Here is a 25092-nt window from a genome sequence, read left to right as displayed (position 1 = left end):
TTTGTCCTAAAAAAAAACATGAATAAGTTTGCCAAAGAAGGGGCATATTTCGCACCCATGGCTACTCCTTTTGTCTGTAAATAATATTAATTGTTAAACAAAAACTGGTTATGTGCTAACGTGAAATGCAAGAAATCTTTGATCATGTAAACATGTTGACTGTGTGATGCTGAGTGGTTGCGAAAGGTGTAATCAATGGTTTGAAGAGCTAATCGATGTATCGATGTGTACAATGCTTTCACATCAAACGTGGCTAGAAGATAATTGGGGCACCATTTTAACTGATGTAAAATCTCCAATGTTTGAGTGGAGTCTCGCAGGTAGGCTGGTAATGCTGGCACAATATCCTTGATTGCAGAATCAATGTACTGGGAAAGTCCCTCAGTGGCCCATCCTAAGCCACTCATAATAGGTCGTACCTGGGGTAATGTTGTGTATGCCTTGTGAATTTTGGGAAGAAAATACATTGTAGGAATGACTGGATTAGGTCTGTAAAGGAAAGCCTTTTTCTCATCTGTCAGTGTCCCACGTGAGTGCCAGTCATATAACAAAACTTTCAATTCAGATACCTTCTCTTTGGTAGGGATGCCAGGTAACAATAGGTAACATCCAGGAGTGCTCAGATGTTCATTGGCCATAGTAATATAATCTGCAGTATTTAAAATGACAATATTACCACCTTTATCGGCTTCTTTAATGACAATACTCGTATCCTAAGCAAGATTTTTAAGAGCTGTTTTTTCGTGGAATTGCATGGCATTGGCATGTTTTTCGTCTTCTTCACTAGGTTTGGTTTGATGACTTTCTTTGATTTAGCAAAGGATCCTTGAGATTTAGCAGTAAGTATTGAGTAAGTCGAGGTAGTGCTCGAGGTATCCAACTCTTCATTCTCTGATACTAGGATGGCGTCTGAAGATTTACTTCTTGACGAGGGGCCATCTATTACTGTCACTTGCTCATTTAATGATGTTGTGGTATCAGTTTGAGTGGAAATTCCTGTTTGAGTGTCTATGGAAACGCCAGAAGGACCAGCTATTTGAGCATCCACCTGTAGAATCCCTTGAGAAGTATTCGAAGGGTTGGTCTACTGTCGTGCTCTTTAGGTTTAAATCTGATTTCATTTTCTCAGACATTTGTATACTTGCCAATGGAGGCATCAATTCCTCAAGTCCTCTGTTTATAGTAGAATCAAGCGTGTCATCACGTCGGGCCCTTTGGTTAGCTCTTTCTTCTTTGACCAGCTCAACTGGGGTCTTCAGGACTACACTATCAAGTTCTTTGTCTATTAGTCTCCTTTCTCTGGTCGATTCAATGAAGGATTCCATATGAATACATTTTGAATTCATTAAGGCAATTAATGTTGACTGGTCTTTTTAGTTATCTGCTAGATTTTCATAAAGCTTCAGGTATGGCACCAGCGTAATAGAGACTGCCGAAATTAGATTTACTTGGTGATAAATTAGCTGTTTGCCACATCAATACGCTGTTGAGGCAAGGGATTTCTCCTGTACAGTTTATTTGGGGTACTCTCTCGTAGATACCCTCTTGCTAAAGTGGGTTCTGATTCTTTGTCTGGAGCTGGACGAAGTAGAGTTAGAGGAATAAACATTGGAACTTCATTTCCGAAACCAAACCTTTTTTTGGCAAGCCGCTTTTATGCTCTGATAGCAGAGAGGCTCAGTCTCCTTTGCACATTGAATTGAATTGGTTGATTCAGTAATCACAGTGAGAGGGTCAATTATTGGATCTGCCCCGCGGTCAACAGTTTTTCAAAACAAGGATTCACAATTGTTGAACTTTGACAATCTGCTGTTCTTTTCTTTAGAAATCTTGTTGGATGGCAAGTCTGCACTTTGCGTCGCAGGACGGGTGGCTGGCCACGCGGGCATCCGGTAATCGTTTGGCTCAACTCATGTGAATTCTCCAGGGCTGCTTATAATGACAGAACTGGGGCCAAAGGTCGACTCTTGGAAGCCTTTAACAGGCATTCAGACTGTCAGTCGTTGCTTGTCGATGTCATACTCCAACACAGGTGATGCATGAGGATCCAGAATTTCTATCCACTGCTGGGAGCACGATATCTGGGGCGAGAGGGGGCTCAAGGACCTCTGTCACTGTGTTACTACCTATTTTTTGTCAGTTGCTTTTAGAGTGCTCCACTCTAAGAGCGTGCATTGCTCCATGTGTTTAGTGTTGCGATTTCCAGGAAAGTGAGGTTGCATATCCCACCTGTCCACTTTCACTTTACCGCCATGGGTTTCCAAAGATCACAGTTTTCCCAGTTCACAACAATTAAATGTACTCACGGAGGCGGTCTACAACAACCTACAGAGTTGTCCAACTTGGAGATCAAGTGAGTTCCTGGCCACTTCGCTGCACTGCAGACTGCAACTACACTTTGCAACTCACTTTGCGGCCGCTTCACGGTATTGAGCTCTTTTAACTGAGATGCAGAGAGACTGGTCACAATTTCCAGACAGCTGTGAGGACAGACTTTTCAGTTGATAGAGTACAAGCAAAAAACAGACTGCAATTTGACTTTGCAGCTCACTTCTCGGCCGCTTCGCGGTAAGGAGCTCTTTTAACTGAGGTGCAGAGAGGCGGGTCACAGTGTGCAGGCAGCTGTGAGGACAGACTTTTCAATACGCAGGGTCCAAACAGAAATCAGACTGCAACTTCACTTTGCAGCTCACTTCACTTGTTACAGACTCCCAGTCAAAAGCCCATAAAGGTCCCGTCTCTGTGAACTACTGAAAAATAAAAAAGCTATTCTATCCCTGTTTTAGGGATTTACATGAAAGTGGGACATCTGCAGTGTATACTTCTGCAGTTCCACGTACAGAAAGAAATCCATGACAGTGTCAGGAATGATCCTGTCATGTAACAGTCATCCCTCTGCACCTTTTTGAACATGCATAGGTGGATAGCTTTGTTTTCTCTGTTAAAGCCCATGCTGCTTTTTAATATGGGGTGCAATTTAAAATACGCAGACATACTCCCTGATGATCATAACTGTGTAAAGGGGGTTAAAGAGTACATTTGTATGTTGGCTTCCAAGATACACACATTCAAATGCTCTTTGATGATAGGGAGCATCTGTTGTGTTGCAAAATTTGAGGTGCCCTGGCCAACAGCATCATTTGCACCAAAACAAGTTTTGAGAAGTTGGCCTATAGCTTCTAGGAGAGATGAACATACACAAATCCCCAGTCCTCGCTTCTGGTATACATCATCACAGGTGAGTTCACCAGCAAATGATTTACCATCAATAATGGTTGCCAAATGACCACGTTTCCTAGGTTGAGTTGTATTGACCCCGAAGTCAAAACAATCTAGCAATTCAGGGTCTCTTGATTTTCTACTTTACTGATGGGAGGAGCCTTCAAGTCTTTAAGGCGCATACCATTCGCTTCATGAGATGGAAAGCTCAAATGTTTGAATGTTCATTGAATCAGATTTGTGCACTTTTACCCTTAACTCTAAGGAGCATGAGATCCGTATTAGCAACCCAGCCAAATTATATCCATTGCCATTCAATCGTAGGCAGTTGGTACCAATAGTTGGTATAGTTATTTTTGCCGATTGGGCGAGAGGAACATGTCACCTGTAACATTATTACGTCAAAGTGAATAGTAGATATATCCCCTTCATTGTCAAAATGTTAAAGGTTATCCCAGTTTAGGATAGTAAAATACATGTGCCTTATTACAAGTTTCCTGGTATCCTGGCGGCCAATCCACCACGATACCGTAAACTGTATTACCATTACTGGCACTTGTCTTGGCATTACTGCTGAATTACGAGTGCCAGCAACGGTTGTAAATCTCCATTCCATGGCGTCCTACTGGGCGCCATGGGGGATTGGCTGGTATTGCGGGTGCCAGTAATGTCAGAAATACATGCCGGTAAGGCGCCTGACCTCCAGCTTATAGCTGGACTGGCCTTATTAAATCTGCATGGAACCTTTATGTGGGGGCACTGTACACGTGACGATTTGTGTAATGGAGTAATCCAAGGCTTTTGGCAATTTGGCATTTGTTCTATAAAAATAACCAAGTGAAGCTGCTCTCATATCTAAACCCTTCACTCATACATACATACCTCTTCAGTAATGTAAGCACCACACAGAAGCCCTAATGTCCCATCTATTAAGTCCTTCCAGGGGAACACTTCTTGCATCTAATGGTGTTTTCTCCTACCAATCTATTCAGCAAAAGATTTCATAGGATCCTTTTTCTTTTTATTTGAGCCCCAGTTTTTGTCACCAGGTGACTCATACATCTTATTTGTGGTTGTGGTCGTGGAACCACTTCTGCTTTGTACTAGAGGGAGTGATAGTTGTTTTCTAGCATTCTTATCTGTTATCTTAGTTCTTGCTACATCAAATAGCATGCTTTTTTTAATTAAGTGAGTCGATTTGACAAGTAAAACCTTTTCACTATTTCTAACAATATTCATTTGAATTATTTATTTATTTTTACATTTGTAGCAGCACAAAAAGCCCTTACGCATTAAGGCGCAAGTTGCGAAAATCGGGAATCAAATAGCGGTTAGAAGTCATAGAGGTAGTTGGAAGAGCAAGTATGTACATGGTGAATCGCCAACTTGAGGTTACTTAAACATATTCTGTAATGTACATAATTCATAAAATAAAGCACTTTGAAATTAATTGGAATTATACTTAAAGTAAAAATGCACAAAACATTAAAGGGGCTGATTCATGGAATTTGTACGATGATAAACGGGGATTTGTGCGCCTTTATGCCCCCAAATCCCTTTTTAACAAATGGGGATTTGCGGGCCGAATGGCACACAAATCCCTGTTTTTCGGCCCACAAATTCCATGAATCAGCCAACAAATCTATGAATAATACAAAGGCAAATACAAACTCCTAGCATTTCAGAAAATTCCTAGTAATAATCTATTAAGAGAGATGCTATTGCTCACCATCAAATCAGACCATGAAAGGACGTCTGCATCCAAAGTAAAAACTTTAGAGCAGTGTGCAAAGCAGCTTCCTGCAAGATAGGACAAGGTGCGTGATAGTTTAGTTACTCTCAAAACTATTATGCAACAAGTTCTGAGTGCACTGGCAACTGAGATTCTGGATCCCAATCGCTCCATTGCGGGAAGTAAATGACATGTATAAGTTATGGACTTTAACAGAAGGAAAGAGGGAACTGTGTTTTGATAGGGAAGTAGCTATACTCTGTGTATAAAGAGTAGGTACCCAATGTATCTATTGTGGCACACCAATCGTGGTCAAATAGTTTATTTTTAGCTATTGATGGATTCCCAATGAAGGAAGGCTTGTCTGCACCAATAGAGATCAGATGTTTCTTGAGAACAATTCCAAAATGGGTCAAAGATGAAAGCGTATGCTGCCTCAGCAAAGAATTCAATGACAAAAACATCGATTTAGGTGGAGGAAATAAGATTTTATAAAACAGTGGCATTTTTGCCCACAGTATTTGGGTTGCTAAAGAGGTTAAACCAAATTCATGACGTATTACGCTATTGGGTACTGTTAAAGGCAAACCCAAGCCCTGCTTCAGTATAGTTCGCTCCAAGGAGATCAAGAAAGGGCTAATGTCAGGTAAACATATTTCCAGCCCATAAGAGTGGGGATGACCTTGGCAAGGTAGAATTTGTGAAAAAGGAATCAGAGAGAAGGAGCACAAAGTCCATTGTACTCTCTTCAATTGAAAAATTAAAAAAGTGACCTGGCTTTGAGAAGTTCTTGAGCATCTCTTATGAAATACTTATATGTTAGGTTGTAAACAAAGATATTTTATAGAGATGCACAGCTCTAAACGTGAGTTGACAGCTTTTTTGAGAAGATTACAATCTTAGATTTTCCACCATTGACAGCTAGATTATTAGTTGCTGCATAAGATGCAAAAACTGTTAATGTTCATTGCAGCCCAATGGGGTTAAAGTCGAAAAGTAGAAGGTCACCAACAAAGGCTAACAAATTCAGTCTCAGAAGGCCTAGTTTAACAGAAATGTAATTAATGGAGTGCCAAACTAGATCTAGGTCAGGGAGATAACAGAGAGATAAATATGAAATAAGAGGTGGCCTAGGACGCGCCCCTTGTCTCAATCACGGCAACCCCAAATCCTCTAGATAAATACTCTTCTTTGGATCACCTGATTTTTATCACCGTATTGTGGTGGAGCAACATAATTATCTTAATTAAGGCATTAGGAACCCCTTTATCTACAAGTTTCCACCACATTGTGTGTCTATTGACACTATTAAAGGCACTGAATAGGTCAAGTGAGGCCATGTAGACCATCCCTTTAGTGTCGTCAACAACCGCTGCCTTCATAAATGCCAAAACTATACCATTGAGAGAGGTACCATCACTTTTCTGTAAGCATACTTGGTTAGTCGACAAGATGTTCAATCGATCCATCCATTTCAATTCCTTAAGTATTAAAGATGCAAAGATCCAAGATGGGTGATTAATCCAAAGTTCTTTGGCTTTGATTGATCGCGATTCTAATGTATTATGACTATGGAGGACAGTCTCCAGGAAATTGCAATAGATCCAATACTTAGGAATTCCAGGTATAAAATGGAGAGAATTTGAGACCACAAAACTAGACATGCGTTTTAGCCATCGGGCAAGATTATCTGGGCCCGGTGCTCTGGAGCTTTAGCATCTACCCTGGGTAGTTAAAGACCAAGGCAATTCTCCAGTAATGTAAGCTGGAAGGATAGGAGGGTCTATGTTTAATGGGTCTTTATAAATAGTGGTGTAATGTTTGACCCAGTCTTCTTCTGAAAAAACTTGAGTGTCATCAGTCTTAACGCCAACAGTTAAAGATTTAGTAAGCTTCCAGAATTGGGATGCGTCCTTTTTTAATAAGTGCCAATCAAAGGGTTGACTATCCCTGTTAAGCAGATGGATTTTCATCCTCTTCAAATTGTTGCGATATTGGTGCATGATTTTCGTTTTTTGAATAGTATACAAAGTATCCTAAAGACCTTGGGCACATAATTTGCAGATGAGAATATGAGTCCGATTTGTAGCCTGGGCTAAGTCAGGATCAAAAACATGGGTGTGGGCCCTCGATGCAAGTAACATTCCTTTCTTCTTACATCTATTTAAACAAAGAGCTATGGTCTCCTGCAAGAAATCGCAAGAATAGTGTCATATACTTGGTTCAAAAATAGTCTACCAACCTCTGAGGTGAATTTATTCAAGAGGGATCCATTCCATCTAACCTGCGTGCTGTTATTGGTAACTGCTGGCAAAGCAACTCCAGTAGAAAAAAAGGACTAACCTTACAAATGCAGCAGTCAATAGAAGTCAGTGAGAATATTCCTGTGAACCATATCTCCTCCACTCCCCTTAAATAATCAGGAAGTAGAGGATGCAGGGTCTCAGGGAAACCCCCTGGGGCAAAACACCCTGTGGGACTGGTTGACAGAGATGCACAGAGCTGCTTTAAGATCTTCCCGTAAATTCTCCTTCTATTGCACATCTAGATGTAGAACTCCCATTTCCGATATCTCGGGAACGCTGAGATGCCTTGCTCTATGAGGGAGCACAAAGAGACAGTCAAAACCTGTAAGCGTGGTGCTGGAAGGGGAGTCCTAGTAGTACGCGTAGCAGACGTACCGAATGGTGAAAGGAGTGCAGCGGAGCAGGAGCCTGGAGAAAACGAGGCAGCCGATCGGTTGAAGTAAAGTGGAAATCTACATACAGGGGAGCAAGGATAGACAGGATAAGACACCAGGGATAAATAAGCACAGAGGTGGAAAATAGATTTAGAATCAAAGAGATGGAAAACAAACTCACAGAGAGTCTGGGGCCCAGAAGTGACATGCCATAACCTAGCCAACCAATGCCTAACTACTGTTCCAGAGTCAGGAGCCACTTGCAAATGAGACAAGTAGCATGCAATGCTTGACTGAACTGTAATGTTACATGGCACTTTTGCAGACATCTTGGGAGGTGCCTGAACACAGCGATCCATATGCCTCCATCACAGGGGCGCCACCAAGGGGTGGCCAACGGGGGCCATGGCCACCCTTATAAAAATGCTGGCCCCCCCACCGGCCCATTCAGTTATGTGTGTTTGTTTTGGTGTGCCACCCCAAGATTTCCAGTGTGGCCACCCCTATGTAAAATGTCTGGGGGCTCCACTGCTCCATCAATGCCAAATGGACTGCTGATGAATCTGGGAAGTGACACGTACCACACTTGCAAAATTATTAAAAAAAAGGGGACCATTTCATTTATTTGCATTTTTAAAGCGCTCACACAGCCCAGGGGCATCGTGGCACTGTTACAGGAATATGTCTCTTAGTTCTATATTTATAACACGCTTAATACGCAGAGGTTTTGGGGATCGAACCTGTGTTGCTTCGTGTTGTCTTGTTTCCAAGGCAAACACGTTGCCGCTGAGCTATCCTCCCGGAACGCCTTGTTTAGTCTTGGTTACTAAAAGAAATGGTAAGAGACTAAGGAAAATGATCACTCCTTGCTATTCTGTTAATATTTAATTTAGAACAACATAGAGAGATTGTGGTTAAAGCAAAAATGTGCTTGATCCATTACTGTGACTGTTTCTGGACCAGGTATAAATATATCTGTTGTTACACTATACCTCAGGCAATAGAATATTAAGCTCCCAATTAAAGGAATAGTCACACCATGATCTTCCTCGACATTTAGATGTTGAATTCGCATTAGACATTGGCAGTTTATATATATCTATAGAACAGGCTGAGTTAAAATCACTGGCAAATATATAAGTATATTCGCCTCCGAGCCAGGTTTCCAAAATCTCTGCCATTGATTGTTATAGTCTTTGAGATCACTTTTAACAGGGTTCCAATATAGATTCGGTATAAGGACCTCACGCTGACAACCTATGAGTGCAATACCTAATGCCAAGATTCCTGGAATTGAAGAATTAAAATAGCAAACATGAGCTTTAACTCTGAGATCAATAGCTATAGCTAGACCACATTGAGGAAGGCCTGATCCAGCCTTAATAGCAGGTACCATGTGTTAATATCCCCATAAAAATATCACCATAAAAAAATCACCATATTTCTGCAGTGATATTAAGCCATGGAACCTGCGGTGTAAATGTCTTGCTCCTGCAATGGAGATGTACTGTTAGTCAATACGGAAAGGTTATTAAAACCGCAACAGTTCCAGGAAATAAGTTTTACCTGAGAATTGCTAAAGATGAGGCTGGGTGGCCGAGGGCATTATGTGCTTGCCACGATAAATATGTAGTATCCTTACTGATATGGGAGAACCCTCTCATTAAATTAATGATCGAGGAGACCGGTCGATTTTTTCTGGTAAAGTTGGCACCAAACTTAATGAGCGTGATTTTGTTAGGGTCTTCCTGGAGTATAGAAAGTTGTCAATCTCCTCTCGATCTTTGAAATTAAGGACATTGAATCCCATGGATCTGATTGTATCAGTTTTGTCCCACACCAATTCCACAACCAAGCAGGAGTAAAAATAGACGACTAATTTGTTACACCCCACAAACTCAATGTCTCCAGAACGTAGAGGTCTAAGAACCGGAATCTCTCTGAATAATATAAGCAATTTTGAGCAGTTAAATTGTAGGGGGACCAGGGATTTGAGTAATGTTTTCAAAGCCAATAATACAAGGATCACAGTCCGTTAATTCTTTAGGATGGCTTTGTCATATAGTTTCCGCATCGTAATGGCTTTGACGTCCGGTGGCCACATCATGGTTGTCTGTAAGTGAATTTCTCTGTGCGATTAGTGAACTAGTGTCAATCGAATTCTGGGCAGTAGTGGTAGGGGCAGTCATTACTTCTCTAGTTTCAGATGTGTTGTGAGCGTTCGAAGGTTGGGCCTGGAGGTACTCAGTATCCACAGGCTCTTCAACGTTTTTATTAGAAGACAAGAAAGAAGTAATTTAACCTATGGCGTTTTATAAATTCTCTCTCTTTTTTTTTACTTTCCGGACTTATTGTTAGTAGGCAATAATGTTTCTTCCTCTAAGTTGACCAAAGAAATCTGTGCGTTCAAATCAGTTGCCTCCTCCATCAATGGAAAAGAATCTGTGCGTTCAAATCAGTTGCCTCCTCCATCAATGGAAAAGATCTTAAACCTATGGGGGCCGATTCATGGTACAGACGTGCGCCGAAAATCCCAGCGCAAGCAGGTGCAAGGAGGCGCAAGCGTGAGAAAGCAAGCGTGCGCGCACGCGTGCGATTAAAGGAAGGCGCTGTGCTACTTTCCCACTGGTTGTGCGCAAAATCCGTGCATGGCGCACGCTGGCGCCCACGTCTCCAAACAGCGGGTGCAAAGCGCACTGCGAAAGCGCACATAGCGCAGTGCACACAACAAAAGTAGGCGGAACAGGGGGCGTAACACGCGGAATGGGAAACAACGCGTGAAAAAGAAGGCGTAATGGGAAAGTACTGCTGGGAAGTACACGGAACGTCCACATGCACGCGAACCACACGTATTCATGGAATCGAATAGGGCAAACCCGCACACGGGCAAAGACATGTACAGGCCTAAACACGTCCGCCACACGAAGGCAGGCGGTAGCATCCCTGCGCATTACAAAAGTGTGCACAAAAAAAAACACGCATATACTGAGTGGGGTACGTGTATTTCAGGGGTGCGCGGGAAGTTTCACAGGCGATTTCAGCAGGGTACGTGTATTTCAGGGGTGCGCGTGAAGTTTCACATGCGATTTCAGCAGGGTACGTGTATTTTAGGGGTGCGTGGGAAGTGTCACACGCGATTTCAGGAGGGTACGTGTATTTCAGGGGTGCGTGGGAAGTTTCACACACGATTTCAGCAGGGTACGTGTATTCCTGGGGTTCGCGGGTTGTTTTACACGTGAAAGGGCAAAGCCCGTGCGCGATACGTCACAGACGCGCTTACGCGCTAAGGGCCTTTGGTCAAATGAAATCGCGTACGTGTGCTGACACGCTTACGCGCTAAGGGCCTTTCCTCGAATTACACGCTGACGTGCAATTTTTTCACATGCCAAATCACTCCGTATCAAGCTAGCCACGCGAAAACACACGGAAGACCATGCTCCTGCCCTGAAGGCCATTTTCCTGCCCCCCAGATCCCCGAGCATGCTCCCACCTGCCATCTGCTGCTGCCTGACTGCCTGCTGCCCACGTGCCCTGCTATTTGGTGCCTGCACATCAGCCATCTGCAGGGGTCCAGTTGCTGTGTCCACCCCTGCTGGAACAGAAGACTCCCGACTGGGATACCATCGCTCCACAGCCCAGCCCCAGGACCCAGTTGCCCACCCACGCCTGCCTCGGGGGTCGCCATGTCGGGGCAAACACCATCTGAGACCACTGGCGACCTCCAGCCAGAGGGGCAGAGGGCCACCAGCTTCAGTCAGAAGGAAGTTGGTGTCCTGGTGGAGCATGTCCTGGGGCATTATGATGCCCTCTTCGGAATATCACGCGCCAACAAGGAAGGACGGGATAGGATCTGGGACAACTTTGTGGTTGCCATCAATGCAGAGGGGGTGGCAACCCGCAACATCAAGCAAGTTAAGAAGCGTTGGGAGGACTTGAGGTCCAGGACCCTCATAAAGGCCCAGCGCCTCGTGGAGGGGGGCCGGGGCAGCATGAGTACCATCCAGATGAGGGTCCTGGAACGCGTAGGCCCAGCGCTCCACGCAAAGATCCTTCAGAGGCAGACCCGTCTGGAGTTGGGCGGTAAGTGGCCAGGCATTACTGTGTGAGACAGGGCATGTTGCAGGGTGCTGGCTGTCTGATACTCGCCTGTAAGTGTGACATAGGCCATGTATGTTTGTGTTTGTGCAGGGACATCATGGTCATGCATGTGAGACCAGTAATGTGAGAACCACATGGTAGGTGCATGTGTTACAATTCAACATGCGGAGCAGCATGCGGAATGCACACATTAATGCATGCCTGTCTCTGTTATTGGTCATGGATGGGGTGTGAGAGATGGGTGCTGCGGTCATGGGCATGTATGGTGTCCATGTCTGTGCGTCTGACTTGCGTGTCTGTGACTTGTAAATGCCATGGATGCATGACACATGTCTGTGACAATGTTCAGATTCACTGATGCAGCCTACTCATCCTTGTATCCACTGAGTCTGGGGTGTTCGAGGCCAGATGGATGAAACTACGGTGAAGTGTGTGCATGTGATAGGCATGACCCATGATGCATGTGAGTTTCAAACCAGCATTGTATGTTTCAAGAGTCCCTTGGACATGTATGCTAATGTTCATTGCATGCGCCATGCCTGTTACTGCATGTGTTTTACCTGCACTGACCCATGTGTTGTGGAGGGACATGATGGAAGTGATGTTTGACAGTGCCACTCATCTGCTATTGCTTCCTGTCTAGGGGACCATTGTACAGTACCCTGATGCTTGTGTTCTATGTCTCCCTCTACACAGCGGCAAGTGATGAAGAGGGCGAAGACGGTGCTGTGGAGCAAAGCGGCGGGGATGCCCCCACCAGCCGGCGACGCAAGGCCCAGTCTCCCTCCCAGAATTTACCATTGTCCGGGAGTGAGGGGACTGGTGCTGCGTCTGCCACTACGGCTGCAGCAGAAGGAGTGGGTGAGCCCCCACAGGAGCTTGCAACGGCGGAAGACAGTGTGGAGCCATCCAGGTTGGTGGTTTCCACAGAGGAGGTGGAGGCCGCTACTGAGCCGCACATGGGGCCTGGTGGGGGCGGTACCACTGGTGCAAGTGGTGTAGTCCAGGGGCAGGGGCAGGAGGCAGGACAGGTCGCCGTGGAGAGGCCTGTGCATGTCACTGTCCCTGACACTGTGACTGCACCACCATGCACCAGCAGGGATGCCCCATCCCAGGCACGTTCGCAGGTAGGGGGGATGACCATGTCATCTGACACTCCTCTACCTGCGGACGAGGGAACCCCTGGCCGTATGGAGAAGGTCCTGATTGGTGTCGCGTTGCGCATGCGTGACATTCGTGATGACGTGCGTGCTTCCCAGGGGGAGCACGCACGTCATCACGAAGAGCAGCGTGCCAACGTGGCCCAGTTGGGAGTGTCCATGGTCTTTTTTTTTACATGTGTCGGCCACTCTGGCGGCCCTCTCCTCCTCTGTGGAGACTATACGCCAGTCGTTCTCCATGCTGTCTTCCGGCCCAGATGCCACCAGGGCCCCCTGTGGGCCTGCTCTGACCAACGCAGCCAGCTCGGTGGGGATCCCATCCCTGTCACAGTCGGGAGTCGGAGGTCCAGCAGGGGTGGACACCACAGCAACTGGACCCCAGCAGATGGAGGATGTGCTGGCATCATCGGGCAGGGCACACGCACAACGGCGTCGGTGGATTCCATCAGCCTGGATGCCGTTGTGCTGGCAGAGGCAGTTGCGTCGGAGGCAGCGGCAGGCTCAACGTGGGAGGCATCATGACTCGGGGCCATCTACATCAGAGGGGTAGGCATCGTCCGGAGGGCAGGAGGACACTGGAATGGGAATGTCTTCCGTGTGGCAGCGGTTGGGCCAGCAGATACGTGCGGAGCGGCGGCGGGCGGAGGAGGCACAGCTCACAATGATCAGGGCGGAGAACTCCATGCACAGGGCGCTGAGGCGGGCTGAGTGCCTCGAGGGAATTCGCAGGGAGTTGGAGGTGGACATGGCGTTATCCCTGCGAGACCTCGGGGCCAGAGAACAGGCCCGCCTCCTCGACATTGAACAGGAGTTCGATGATGCCCTGGCTCATGACATCAACAAGTGAGCCGTTGGACTTGCCCGCCGCCATTGTATATAGTTCATTAGTGTTACTTTTTTTTCTTTTTTCTTTCATTTGGGGCGATTGGACTATGCCCCACATTTTTGTATATAGTTAGTAATTAGGTAGGTTTCATTGTAAGTTTCATTTATGTTGTTGGGCTCATGGACCCTGGATTTGCTATTTGTACATAGTTTTACAGTGGATTTTTCTCCTTCATCTTTTTTTTTCTTCACCATGGAGCAATGGATATTACGCTTTTCTTTCACTTTGGATTTGCTTTGTTGGACGGTGACTTTGGACACATTTTCATTTGGATTAATTTGGATTCTCATTTTATTTATTTATCAATTTTTGGGACATGCTGCATTTTGATTATTATTGGCATTATTGTGTGTTTTGATTTCATTCCCTTCATTTTGTCTTTAATACATTTTTGTTTCTTACTTCAATGTGTGGTCTTCTCTCATTGGTTTCATGCATGTCACAATGTGGGTTTTCTCAGTCATGTGTTGCCATTGTGTGGGTCTGACAGACTTGTACTCATGCACATACTGCTTATTTATGATCTATCATGTAATGGGGATTTCAATTTGGAGTGGATGTAAAGCTTGGTTGGGTGTTTGGACTGGGGTGGCGTGGGGTGGGATTTGGGTGGCCATAAGAGCCAGGGATCTAGATTGTGATGACGTGTTGGCTGGGGGACATGTGTCGGGGCCTGCTGGCAGGGGCCTGTCAATGGTGGGGGGATGGGGGTGCTGGGGGACATGTTTCGGGGCCTGCTGGCAGGTGCCTGTCAATGATGGGGGGGGTGGGGGTGCAGGGGGACATGTGTCGGGGCCTGCTGGCAGGTGCCTGTCAATGATGGGGGGTGGGGGTGCTGGGGGACATGTGTCGGGGCCTGCTGGCAGGTGCCCCTCACTGCTGGGGGGTGGGGGTGCTGGGGGACATTACCAGGGGTGCAGGGTAGTCCCCTGTGGTGTGGGCTGCCTGCAGGGGCCATGGAGGGGGTAGAGGGGACACCTGGGAGGACCCACACTGCCAACTCACGTGTAGGAATCCCTGCGCACCCCCGAAATATGCGTTCCCCACTCTGACAGCAAAATCGCATGTAAAACTTCCCACGCACCCCTGAAATACACGTACCATGCTGAAATCGCGTGTAAAACTTTCCGCGAACCCCTGAAATACACGTACCCTGCTGAAATCGCGTGTGAAACTTCCCGCGCACCCCTGAAATACACGTACCCAGGCCAATCGCGTGTAAAACTTCCCGTGCACCCCTGAAATACACGTACCACCGCATGTGAAACTTCCCGCGCACCCCTGAAATACATGTACCCTTCTGAAATCACGTGTGAAACTTCCCACGCACCCCTGAAATACACGTACCCAGGCCAATCGTGTGTAAGACTTCCTGCGTACCCCAGAAATACACGTACCCAGGCCAATCGCGTGTGAAACTTCCCGCGCACCCCTGAAATACACGTACCCTGCTGAAATCGCGTGTGATACTTCCCGCGCACCCCTGAAATACACGTACCCAGGCCAGTCACGTGTAAGACTTCCCGTGCACCCCTGCAATACACGTACCCAGGCCAATCGCGTGTGAAACTTCCCACGCACCCCTGAAATACACGTACCCTGCTGAAATCCTGTGTAAAACTTCACGCGAACCCCAGTAATACACATACCCCGCTTGCCGTGCTGGTACAGGGTTAGCGCAGCCCTTTGTGCTGGATTGGGGATTTTGATGGCTTTTCCCTGCGCGAGTGGCGTTCTTGGGGGCGTAACTGGCGCTGCTGCAGGGTCGCTGCGCCATTGTGCGCCACGGCTGGTTTTAGTAGCTAAAATCCATGAATACACTGTGCGCGGAAATGGATTTTAGCGCACGCGGCTGGTGCAGAGATTCGCACGCACACACTGTGCGCCAGCCGCGTGCGCCACTTGTGCGCTAAATTCTATGAATTACCCCCCTAAACATTTCCGTGAGGATTTCCTCCTACCTTTCAGCAGATTACTTGACTTTTTCCCTTGGGCACACCAAGAACTTCTTTTTAACCCACTAGCCGGGATTGTCGCATAGAGGCCGTTCTGCTCACCATTAGACTCAACTTCGTTTAAAGAGTCATCATTCTCCACCCATGTCTCTTTAGGTTGGGACGTAAACAAGCCCAGAGACATATTCAACTGAGTAGAAGGGAACGGATAATAGCCTGGTCTATTACATCATCGGCCGTGGTTTCTAAGACCAAGGCCCTTGTAGTCGTACCACTATTTTTGCTCCAATTCAGGTTTGCTTCATTTTTGTCAAGTCTTTCGAGAATGAAACGCAGTAGCCCGATGTTAAAGGAAACTGAGTCTTTGATGTTATCATAAAGTCTAAGAATAGATGCTAATACCAGAAGAAAGGCAGCAGCCAAAGGTGGTCCCAAGGTGTTAACATCAAAGAATCAATTTTCAATCTCGGCAATGCATTTACAGGAGTGGCAACAACCTCACATAAATGTAGGTTGTTGTAAAAAGCGTTACCGGATGTTTCTTTGTTAACAAAGGAGATTTTCTATGGAGCTGCCAGTGGGTCATATCCCATTTCTTTGCACAAGCGAATAAAGGAGGTATCAAGTATAATCGAATCAGAGAGTTCCACCTGTGCAGTAACCGTTATGGGGTGGAGACAGGGCACAAATTCTGAGTCGCTGGAAAGTCAGTAGATTTCACCTGACAGAATTTGATTATTGAGACCTCTTACAATCTATAGTTGTCTCGAGCTGGGAGCCCATTTGCGTCAATATAGGAAGCTCAGGTTCAGAAGTTGACAGGTTCAGTCATAATATTTGGACAGTCGAGAGTCGTAGAGTCAGAGAAAGACCCTCGAGGCTGAAACAGAGGTGGAGGAATTACTCCATAGATTGTAAGAGGAAGAGGCCATTTAAGAGGAAAATGTCATAGACAGAGGTACTAAATTGCAAATTAACCATGCGCTAAGTTTATCGTGAGGTGGAATTTGACTCAGAGTAACGTTGTGCATCTTCTTGGTGCCAAGAATTCTCTGCATTCCAGCGACCTCCAACAGACCATGGCACACCACTTCACTTGCCGCTTCCTGCGCCGCGATCCGCGTGGTCACTGCTGCTTTGAAGGGTTGCAGTGTCCTCCTCACACAGCAGGCCCACCTGCACAGTAAAAATTGAAAAAACACATTACTCCGGCAGGCACAGCACCTAGCAGACCACTTCACTTGCCACTTCCCTAGCCACTAGCATACTTTCATATTTTCCCTCACCATTTTCTCCGCAATACTTGCTGACAGCTAATCTCAGTAAAGGATCCAACTCTGTCCTTTTGCAAAGCTGTAGTCTGATATTCACCAAAAGGGTACAATTTCGCTTCCAGTCTATGTACTCTTTTATTTAAATGCATTACTAAGCGTTTTGGTAGTTTCATACTTTTGATGAGATGGTGCTTTTAGATCGACTTCACCCGCTATGTGACACGTGAAGTAAAAGGATTGCCTCCGGCTGGAACACTTCTCCCTTTCTGCCTACTCTCAGCCAAGCAACTTATGCATTCATCCGGTGATTGTTCTGAGGACCGTGGTGCCACCATTAAACCCATTGCCGTTGAACAAAACACAATGTAATCGATTCTAAACACATTTTTCTTTCCCGCCTTATGAGAGGCAGAAGTAACTTTTCCCCTTTGACATAATTAAAATGATGAAACAGACTTGTTACACAATACATTGATAATTGTGCGGTTTGGGTGCAAACTTGGGTGGTAACAGTCGCCCAGTGCAAGCCTTGGCAGGCCCAAGCAAAGCAAAGTGGAGGCCTTGGCAAGAGCTCAGGGACATTAGCACATTCTCTGCCTCTGAACCCAGGCATTGCTGCTATGAGCTCCATGGTTCAAGTCCCAAAGTGACAATAGGAGTTCGTCTTTAAGGAAAATCTGGCTGTGCGCATACAATGGGCACCAAATTCCCTTAGAAACAAACTAGAAACTAATGTGATGGCGCATTGTGTAAATGGAGCTAATTGCTTCAATGTTTGTATGGAGTGTGGCGGAAAGCCCATTGAAGAGGGCACTGGTATGGTGTTGGAGGTGTGAGGACAGGGGTTGGCGGATAGAGTTGGGTTTGCAGAGGGGTTAGAGTGGTGGGAGAAATGAATAACGGTGCATGGCATAGGCAAAGGAAACAATGGCGGCACTGCAGCGGAGAACGTAGACAGTTACTGGTGGATTTCACCTGCGTTCCTTGCCACCTGATCGGCTGGCGCCTTTTCTGTAGGAGCAAACTGAAAAGGTGCTCACCTAAATCTTTTCAATAAATATTGTATTACAATCAAAAATAAATAGTTACGCTGATGTCCATAGATGTGCAACTCATCAAGGTGGAAGATGAGTTTGGGGTCCGGGGATTTTAATAGCGAACCATAGTCACGGAAACAGAGAGGACACCTTGATTCAAGATTCAGAAAAGTTTGTCTGGCCAGCATATGGGGGAAAGTTCTGTGGCTTGACCCCATCCCACCATGCCCCGATGCAGCCAGCTGGGCAGTTCAGCTGGTCAGCTTTTTGGTACAAGCTATGGCACTCAGTCTGGTGGCACCCATCCCCGGCTCCTGCTGATATGATATGATAAGTCCTCTATAACGCGCCTGTACACAAGTGATACCCTGTTTTAGGGTTTGGTTGCATGTAGGGCCCTGTGACCAAGGAGTGCAGGGAATGAGAAGAACAGGACATGAGTCGACAGAACCAGAAGCAAAGACGGTACATGTGAGCTATCGAGCCTGCGAGTGCTGGAATGATCCTCCTGTGAAGGGTCTACTTGCCCAAGAAACTTGATTACATTTAGAAGACTGTTTAATTCAGAGACCTTTTCTGTTTCCCAGAGGCAACTTTGTTGTCTCAGGAGAAGACAGCAATTTCTGCTTCATAAGCTAGCACACCCTGGTTAAGGACTGATAGTTTGAAAAACCCAGAGAATCACCACCGACAGAGAAGCCACCTGGAAAGCCTGTCATTGTGATTGTGCTTAGCATACCAATCCCTTATTGAATCATGATAATGAGAACTGAAGGAAAGTTCTCAGGACGGGGACAAATGGTTTGTAAAGTGTGTAATTAACCTGAGGCACATGTACGTTTCCTAAATTAACCTTCATTTCGCTCTTATTCTTGATTTGTTTGTTTGTTTTATTCATTTTTTGAGCGCGCCAGACCCAGGGGTAGCAGGGCGCAATGGCAAGAAAATGCGAAACTTACAAGGTTACATCATAGCAAAATGTACATTAGAAAATACAATAAGGTCACACAAATAATTACAGAATATACAGGTTCAAGTAGTTCAATCAGAATTACAGCTGTATAGAGTAAAGGTCTATTGATTAATACCAGTAGTAGGTAGATTTGCTTATGTGTTGATGTCGCCCGATTCCTGATAGGTGCCAGAATTTGCCCATGGTGAGGAAATCTAGTATACCTGATTCCCAATAATAGCAAAACATGTTGCCTCCTTGTTTAGCACAGGAGCAGTCGAAGAATAGGTGTTTTAACTCTCGCTCAGCACAGAACTTTCTGGCATGGGTGTGTGGCTGCCTGGTGTGCACAACGGGTGATCTGGCAAATAACTCTCCTTTAAAGCTAACCTTCTGGCGTTATGCTACTGAGAAATTAGGCTTCTTTACCATATCTTTTGCAAACTACCTCTCCTATTGGATGCCCAAATTACAGGAGAACAGGAGCCTAATTTCACCACCATGCAAACCATCATGCCCTCCAGAACGAAATGGAAAACAAATGCTTTTGAAGAGCGGCCATTTACATGGCCAACATGTGATCTAATTTAGGAACGCCCTTAACTAGAACTGGCTGAGTGCAGCAGCATATTCGGCACCGTTGGCAGCTGTGTATGAAGGAGGAAGTCATTGTGATGATTCTGGTGTGGAAGTATGTTCCTAGGCGTCAATTCTGGGCATTGCCAGGCATGAAATATTGATGCAGAACCCTCAACCAATAGCGGCACCAGCTGGGCAAGATTTACCAGCTCTGGGATTTTCTTTCATTCCTTTAATTCTAGATATTTTATTTATTTATTTTATTTATGAATTTATAAGGCACCGAAGCCCGCAGGCATCAAGGCACCAACATGGAGACAGGAGGCAAGCAAATGTGACACGAGACACACAGAAAAGAGGAGGGGCCAAAACAGTCTATAACAGATAATGGGCCTCATTACGACCCTGGCGGTAAGGGGTTTACGCCAGCGTTAGCTGCGCCGACCCCTTACCGCCAATTACGAGGTCCCCTAGCGCCATGGTGCTTTTAACACCTGCTTTTAGCAGGTGTTAAAATCCATGGCGCTAAGGGACCATGGAGTTAATTACGCCACCATAATTTACGGTGGCGTAATTAAAGCCTTCCCCACTCCCATTATGCCCTATGGGGCAAAAATGGGAATGGGGAAGGGTAAATGGGGATTGGGGACTTACCGCCCCGCCAAGGTCGGAATGGGGCGGTAAGTCCGCCAACCACCATGGCGTAAACGTAGTTTACGCCATGGTGGTAAAGTCACGGCCCAGGCGGTAACTTACCGCCTGGGTCGTAATGAGGCCCAATATGTTCTATGAGCATGTTGTTTGCTTTTTGTTAATGACAGATGAGGATGAAGTGTGTTTGAGGGCGTGTGATGATGAGTGGTTATGGTTGCGAGCCTGGTGGTTGTGTTGGTACAGTTGTGACAGATACATGTCTTGTTTTTCAATGATATAAAAAAAACGTAGTTTATCCGCAAGTTGACAAATGTTTCTATATATAAGCTAACAACCTGTACTATGTTTATATGTATCCGAGTAATCACTAATGTATATATGAATAATATATGCACTTGTACCTGTATATATAAGCTAACAACCTTTGTACTATGTATATATATGCAACTAAGTAATGGAATGTACCGTCATAATCCTGTAAAATAAGCCCCCAGATGCCTACGGGTCAGGAGTGCTGTACAAATGGCAACATAAATAAATAAATGTTTGTGGTTCCTTTTTTTGTTTCATTATATAATTGCTGAAAGTATTTTGCACCTTGTACATTCAATCTTCATGTATTTTCCTATGTATTAACTATGTGCGCTCTTGATTATCTTTTTATATTTATATTACAAAAAAAACATAAAGTCTAACATCTTTGTTTAACTTTGTGAGACTGCACCTCAAATGGTCCTATCCAACTATCCACACTTGTTGAATGTTTGTGTGTAGGCTGGCAAGGTAGGAGTGTGTAAAAATATCTACTGCTGGGCAGAAGTAGAGAGATGAGTAGTGGATACCCCTTGTACTGAGTCCCACACTACTCAATGGGCCTCATTCCGAGTACGGCGCTAACCAATGGCGCTATTAACGCCTTGGTTGACGCCGTACCCGGACCGGCAGCGCCTTGGTGGATGGCGGAATTACCGCCCCATTCCAAGGTTGGCGGGGTGGTAATTCCCCATTCACCAAGGCTCTTCCCCATTCCCAAATGAGCCCCCATAGGGCTCAATGGGAATGGGGAAGATGCAAATAACGGTGACCGTTCATTACGGTCACTGTTATTGGCTTGGAGGCCCCTTTGCGCCCTCGACTTTAACACCTGCTCAAAGCAGGCGTTAAGGGCGAGGGCGCAAAGGGAACTCGGAGTATGGCGGTAAGGGATCACTGCCACCGGTCTCGTTACCGGTGGCCGCTATCCCTTACCGCCATACTCGGAATGAGGCCCAATGAGTTTAAACAGGCACGCTCCATTAGGTATATCTTGTTCACCTCTTGCGGGAATGTGGGCCGTGGATAGGCTCTATTCTGTAGGAAGGATGGGAGCTACTATACAAATAACCAAAAGAGCAATAGTATTGGGGTATTGAAATAAAACAATGCCCAACTATGGTTCTATAAAAATAGATTTTAATCACAATAAAAATGCAAATAGACTAATAAAAAAACAATACAACCTAACCCTGTAAGAGAAGATACAGAACATGCAGACTTTATAATAAAGAGGGGCACTATGCACCTGAAGGCAGGGGGTCACAGGATATTGTTTCAACAGCAAAGTGAGGTTCACTGAAAGTGGCTTTGAAAAAGGTGGAGAGTGTGTCTTTCAAAGTCAACTCCACTGTCTTTAAAAAAGGTAGACAGTGGAGTTTTACTTGTCACTATGGCTCTTTAAGGCAGGCTCTGGGGACAGAACCACTTACAATACCTTTTTGGCTTGCTCTTGAGGCTCGCCAGCATTGAGCCATGCTGCCAGGCACCTTATGATATGATGTGACATGGTGTTAACGCACCTATACACAAGTGTTTCAAAGCGTGACGAGGCTAGGGAGGGGGAACAGAGGGAAGACAGACAACGATCCTACTAGGCCAGGTGTCATTCAGATTGCGCGGGTGCATGGGAAGGGGGAAGGGGGAGAGGAAAGTGCAGTACATGGGATAAAAGCATAAATAACAATAAGTAACAGTACGGGTTGCAGGTGGCAAGTGCAAGCGTTAGTGCAGGCAACAAGTGTCAAGTGCTGGTAGTAGGACTGTAGGGATACAGAAAAAAGTCCCCAAGTGTGGGGGTTCCCAGGAAGGCAGTGCAGGTGTGCGACTGGCAGGGGAGGGTGACCTGTGCCAGAGATCAGAGAGTGGCTAGGTAACCAGTGCAGTTTCAGTTTCAGCTAGGAGGTCTGCAGGGGAGAGGAAGAAAAAAAGCAGAAGCAAAGAGCAAGGTTTGTAGGCGCTTCCGGAACCAGAGATGATTTTCTTCAATTTATGGGAGGCCCCAGACGTAGAAAGAGATCTACCACCAACTCGTTGCTTGGAGAAGGAAGATATTTAGGAAGAGAAAGTTCTGTGGACTATGTTTCTCTCTTGACTACTCTAACTCTGCCAACCCTGCTGTCTGCACTGCACCAAACCATCCCGGTGTGTGCTTTCTAGTGTTCTATAAGGGCTTGCCTTTAAAGCACTGGTTCCTAGTTAACCCCCTGGGGGTAATTTCTGTCCTTTATTGAATGTGACAAGCCTTCCCAGAGAGCACAAAAAGTGGAATTTCCTGGGCTGGGTCCAAATGGTTGTTTTGGGTGAAACCCAGTCCTAGACCCTGATACAACACCAAGACCAATATGAGAGGTGCTTCCCTACCCAGTGAAAGATGAGGCTGAACCTCTTCAACGAGGGGCATTAGGTAATCTCACCTAGTCTCAAGAATCATACATAATGTAAACGTGCTCAGCAGCTGAGCCTCATTCTTGGGGTGGATGTGGGACATGGCTTAGGTATTGATGAAACCTGTTGCCCAAATCTTATTGACTGTGGGAGGACTGTTAATGAAGTAGGAGATCCTTGCAACCATGGGAGATGACCTACACATGTTTTGAACTTCTGGATAATTGAAGCAGGGAGAAAGGGCTAAGGTACCGAAGGTCACTGAATGCTGAGGGATGGCGCCTGCCGCTATGCATACGATCCAGACTCTCGAATTTTATGTTTGTAATTGTTAAAGACTGTTCCATAAACCCTTTCTAGCCAACAAATCGCTCGAGAACTGAACATATTGGTAAGGCTACTGTAATTTGTTTTTTTATATGTAAACCGATTTCACTGATAAGCCTACAAAAATGATGTACGGTTTTGGGATTTGGTTCTTGGGAAAAGCCATTGGGCCTCATTACAAGGTAGGCGGTAGCCTTGCCGGGGAAATCGGCAAGGCACCTCTAAACTTGCAAGAAAGTCCGGCACCTGCGAATGGGCAGTTACTGGGGTATTCCAGCCCCGCCATACCAGGTAATTGCCCTTTCGCGGGTGCCGGAATTGGGTGATCCCCATTCCCATTGAGCCGCATAGGGCTCAATGGGTATGGGGATGCCTGTAGCACAGGCACGGTTCATTGCGGTGCCTGTGCTACAGGCATGCTGTGCTTGCGTGTGCCTTTCATTCTGCCAGGTCAGACCTGGCGGTATGAAAGGCACCCGCAAGCACAACTCAGAGTTTGCCAGTCCGGATACAACAGTACCGGCAACCTTACCGGTACCGTTGTATCCAGACCGGCAAACTCGTAATGAGGCCCATTAAGTTTACTTTTAGTCGTTAGTGATTTCATTTGGACACTGACTAACAAGAATGTCCTCCTCCGAATCAGTGAATTGATCATGGTCTCTTTATCCTCACAACGGTAGGCTAAGAGCACCATGTGTACATGTATGCTAATTATATGTCTGTCCCTGGTTTCCCAGCAGGATGAGTGCATTATTAGCAGCAATGAGGACCTAGGAGACATTCTCCTCATCCGTCTACACAAGGAGCCCTACTGCTCTTTCCCAGAGAGCAGCTGGTATTGCAGCTACATCACTGTGCAGTGCCCGCGGAACAAGATGTATCACTTCCCATGTTATGTGTGGATCGAGGGCTATCGGACCGTCGAGATCAGGGAAGGCACAGGTACTGCTCTATCACAGCTCGTGGTTCTTCATTTTCCCAGGGGAACTGCAATGCACACAAGAACACCTTTTGCCAGGTTCACAAGTCTAAGTAAATGAAAAGAAAATACGTATCTTTCCCACTTGATTTTCCATACTCAACTATCTTGCCACTAACTTTTGGTACTGGCATGGTGGTTTTGCTTCTGTTGTACATTGTTTTCTTTAAAATGGTCCAAGTGTCTCTCATGCATCTCTTGCCATGTCTTATCCTGGTGTGGTCCCTCACCCATAGTGGCTAGCTATGGATTCCCATATGGTCCTAGTGCCACCCGCCTAACCAACTGTTGCGCACTGTGGAAAAAAAACATACAATGCCCAATGATAGATAGAGACCCCACAACATGGTCACCATGATTCAAAGGGGTCTTTCCTGACCTTAGGTGTTGGGTTTTATGCATTCCCCTGAACCTCTAGAAGTGTGCCTGCATAAGCAATGGGCATTTGAGATGCCTGGGAACACCTCCACTCACTTCAATCCAAGTGCCTAGAAACAGGCTGGCTCTGGACAATCAAATTCAAATGTGAATGCTTTTAGAGCGACAGGGCTTTGAAGCAAGAAGGCATGCATAGATGAAGTTAGTGTTTGGATGATGTGCCAGCTACTGACAGACATGTCCCTCTCCGAGGAACAAGGTACCATAGTAGGGGGGTGGGGCGGTCAGTGGGGTGGAGTCTGGTCAGTTCAGTCAAGGCATAGAGGAGGTGTGTAGTAGTTGGCATGAGGTCATCTCACAACTTCAGTACATTGGCAGGAGCACCCTCTGACCCCACCCCACCCCACTGCTTGTGTGAGTGAGGTCACGCTCTGTCCAGTTGCAATACCTGGTCAGTGTCATGGTAACCTGGCAGAGAT

At 46.0% G+C, this 25092-nt stretch overlaps 1 protein-coding gene across 1 annotated transcript in view; it reads left to right on the top strand.

Moving 5' to 3' along the window:
- Positions 1-25092, top strand: part of LOC138568676 (hydroperoxide isomerase ALOXE3-like) — a 411617-nt gene that overhangs the window by 48980 nt on the left and 337545 nt on the right. The window contains exon 2 of the mRNA XM_069646461.1: positions 23994-24198. Coding sequence (XP_069502562.1) covers positions 23994-24198 — 205 coding nt within the window. The remainder of the gene's footprint in view (positions 1-23993; positions 24199-25092) is intronic.

The sequence above is a fragment of the Ambystoma mexicanum genome, chromosome 1p, assembly GCF_040938575.1.
Source record: "Ambystoma mexicanum isolate Mex_15411 chromosome 1p, UKY_AmexF1_1, whole genome shotgun sequence".
Lineage (NCBI taxonomy): Eukaryota > Metazoa > Chordata > Amphibia > Caudata > Ambystomatidae > Ambystoma > Ambystoma mexicanum.
The sequence above is the reverse complement of the archived record's forward strand: the minus strand, read 5'-3'. Positions and strand labels throughout refer to the sequence as shown.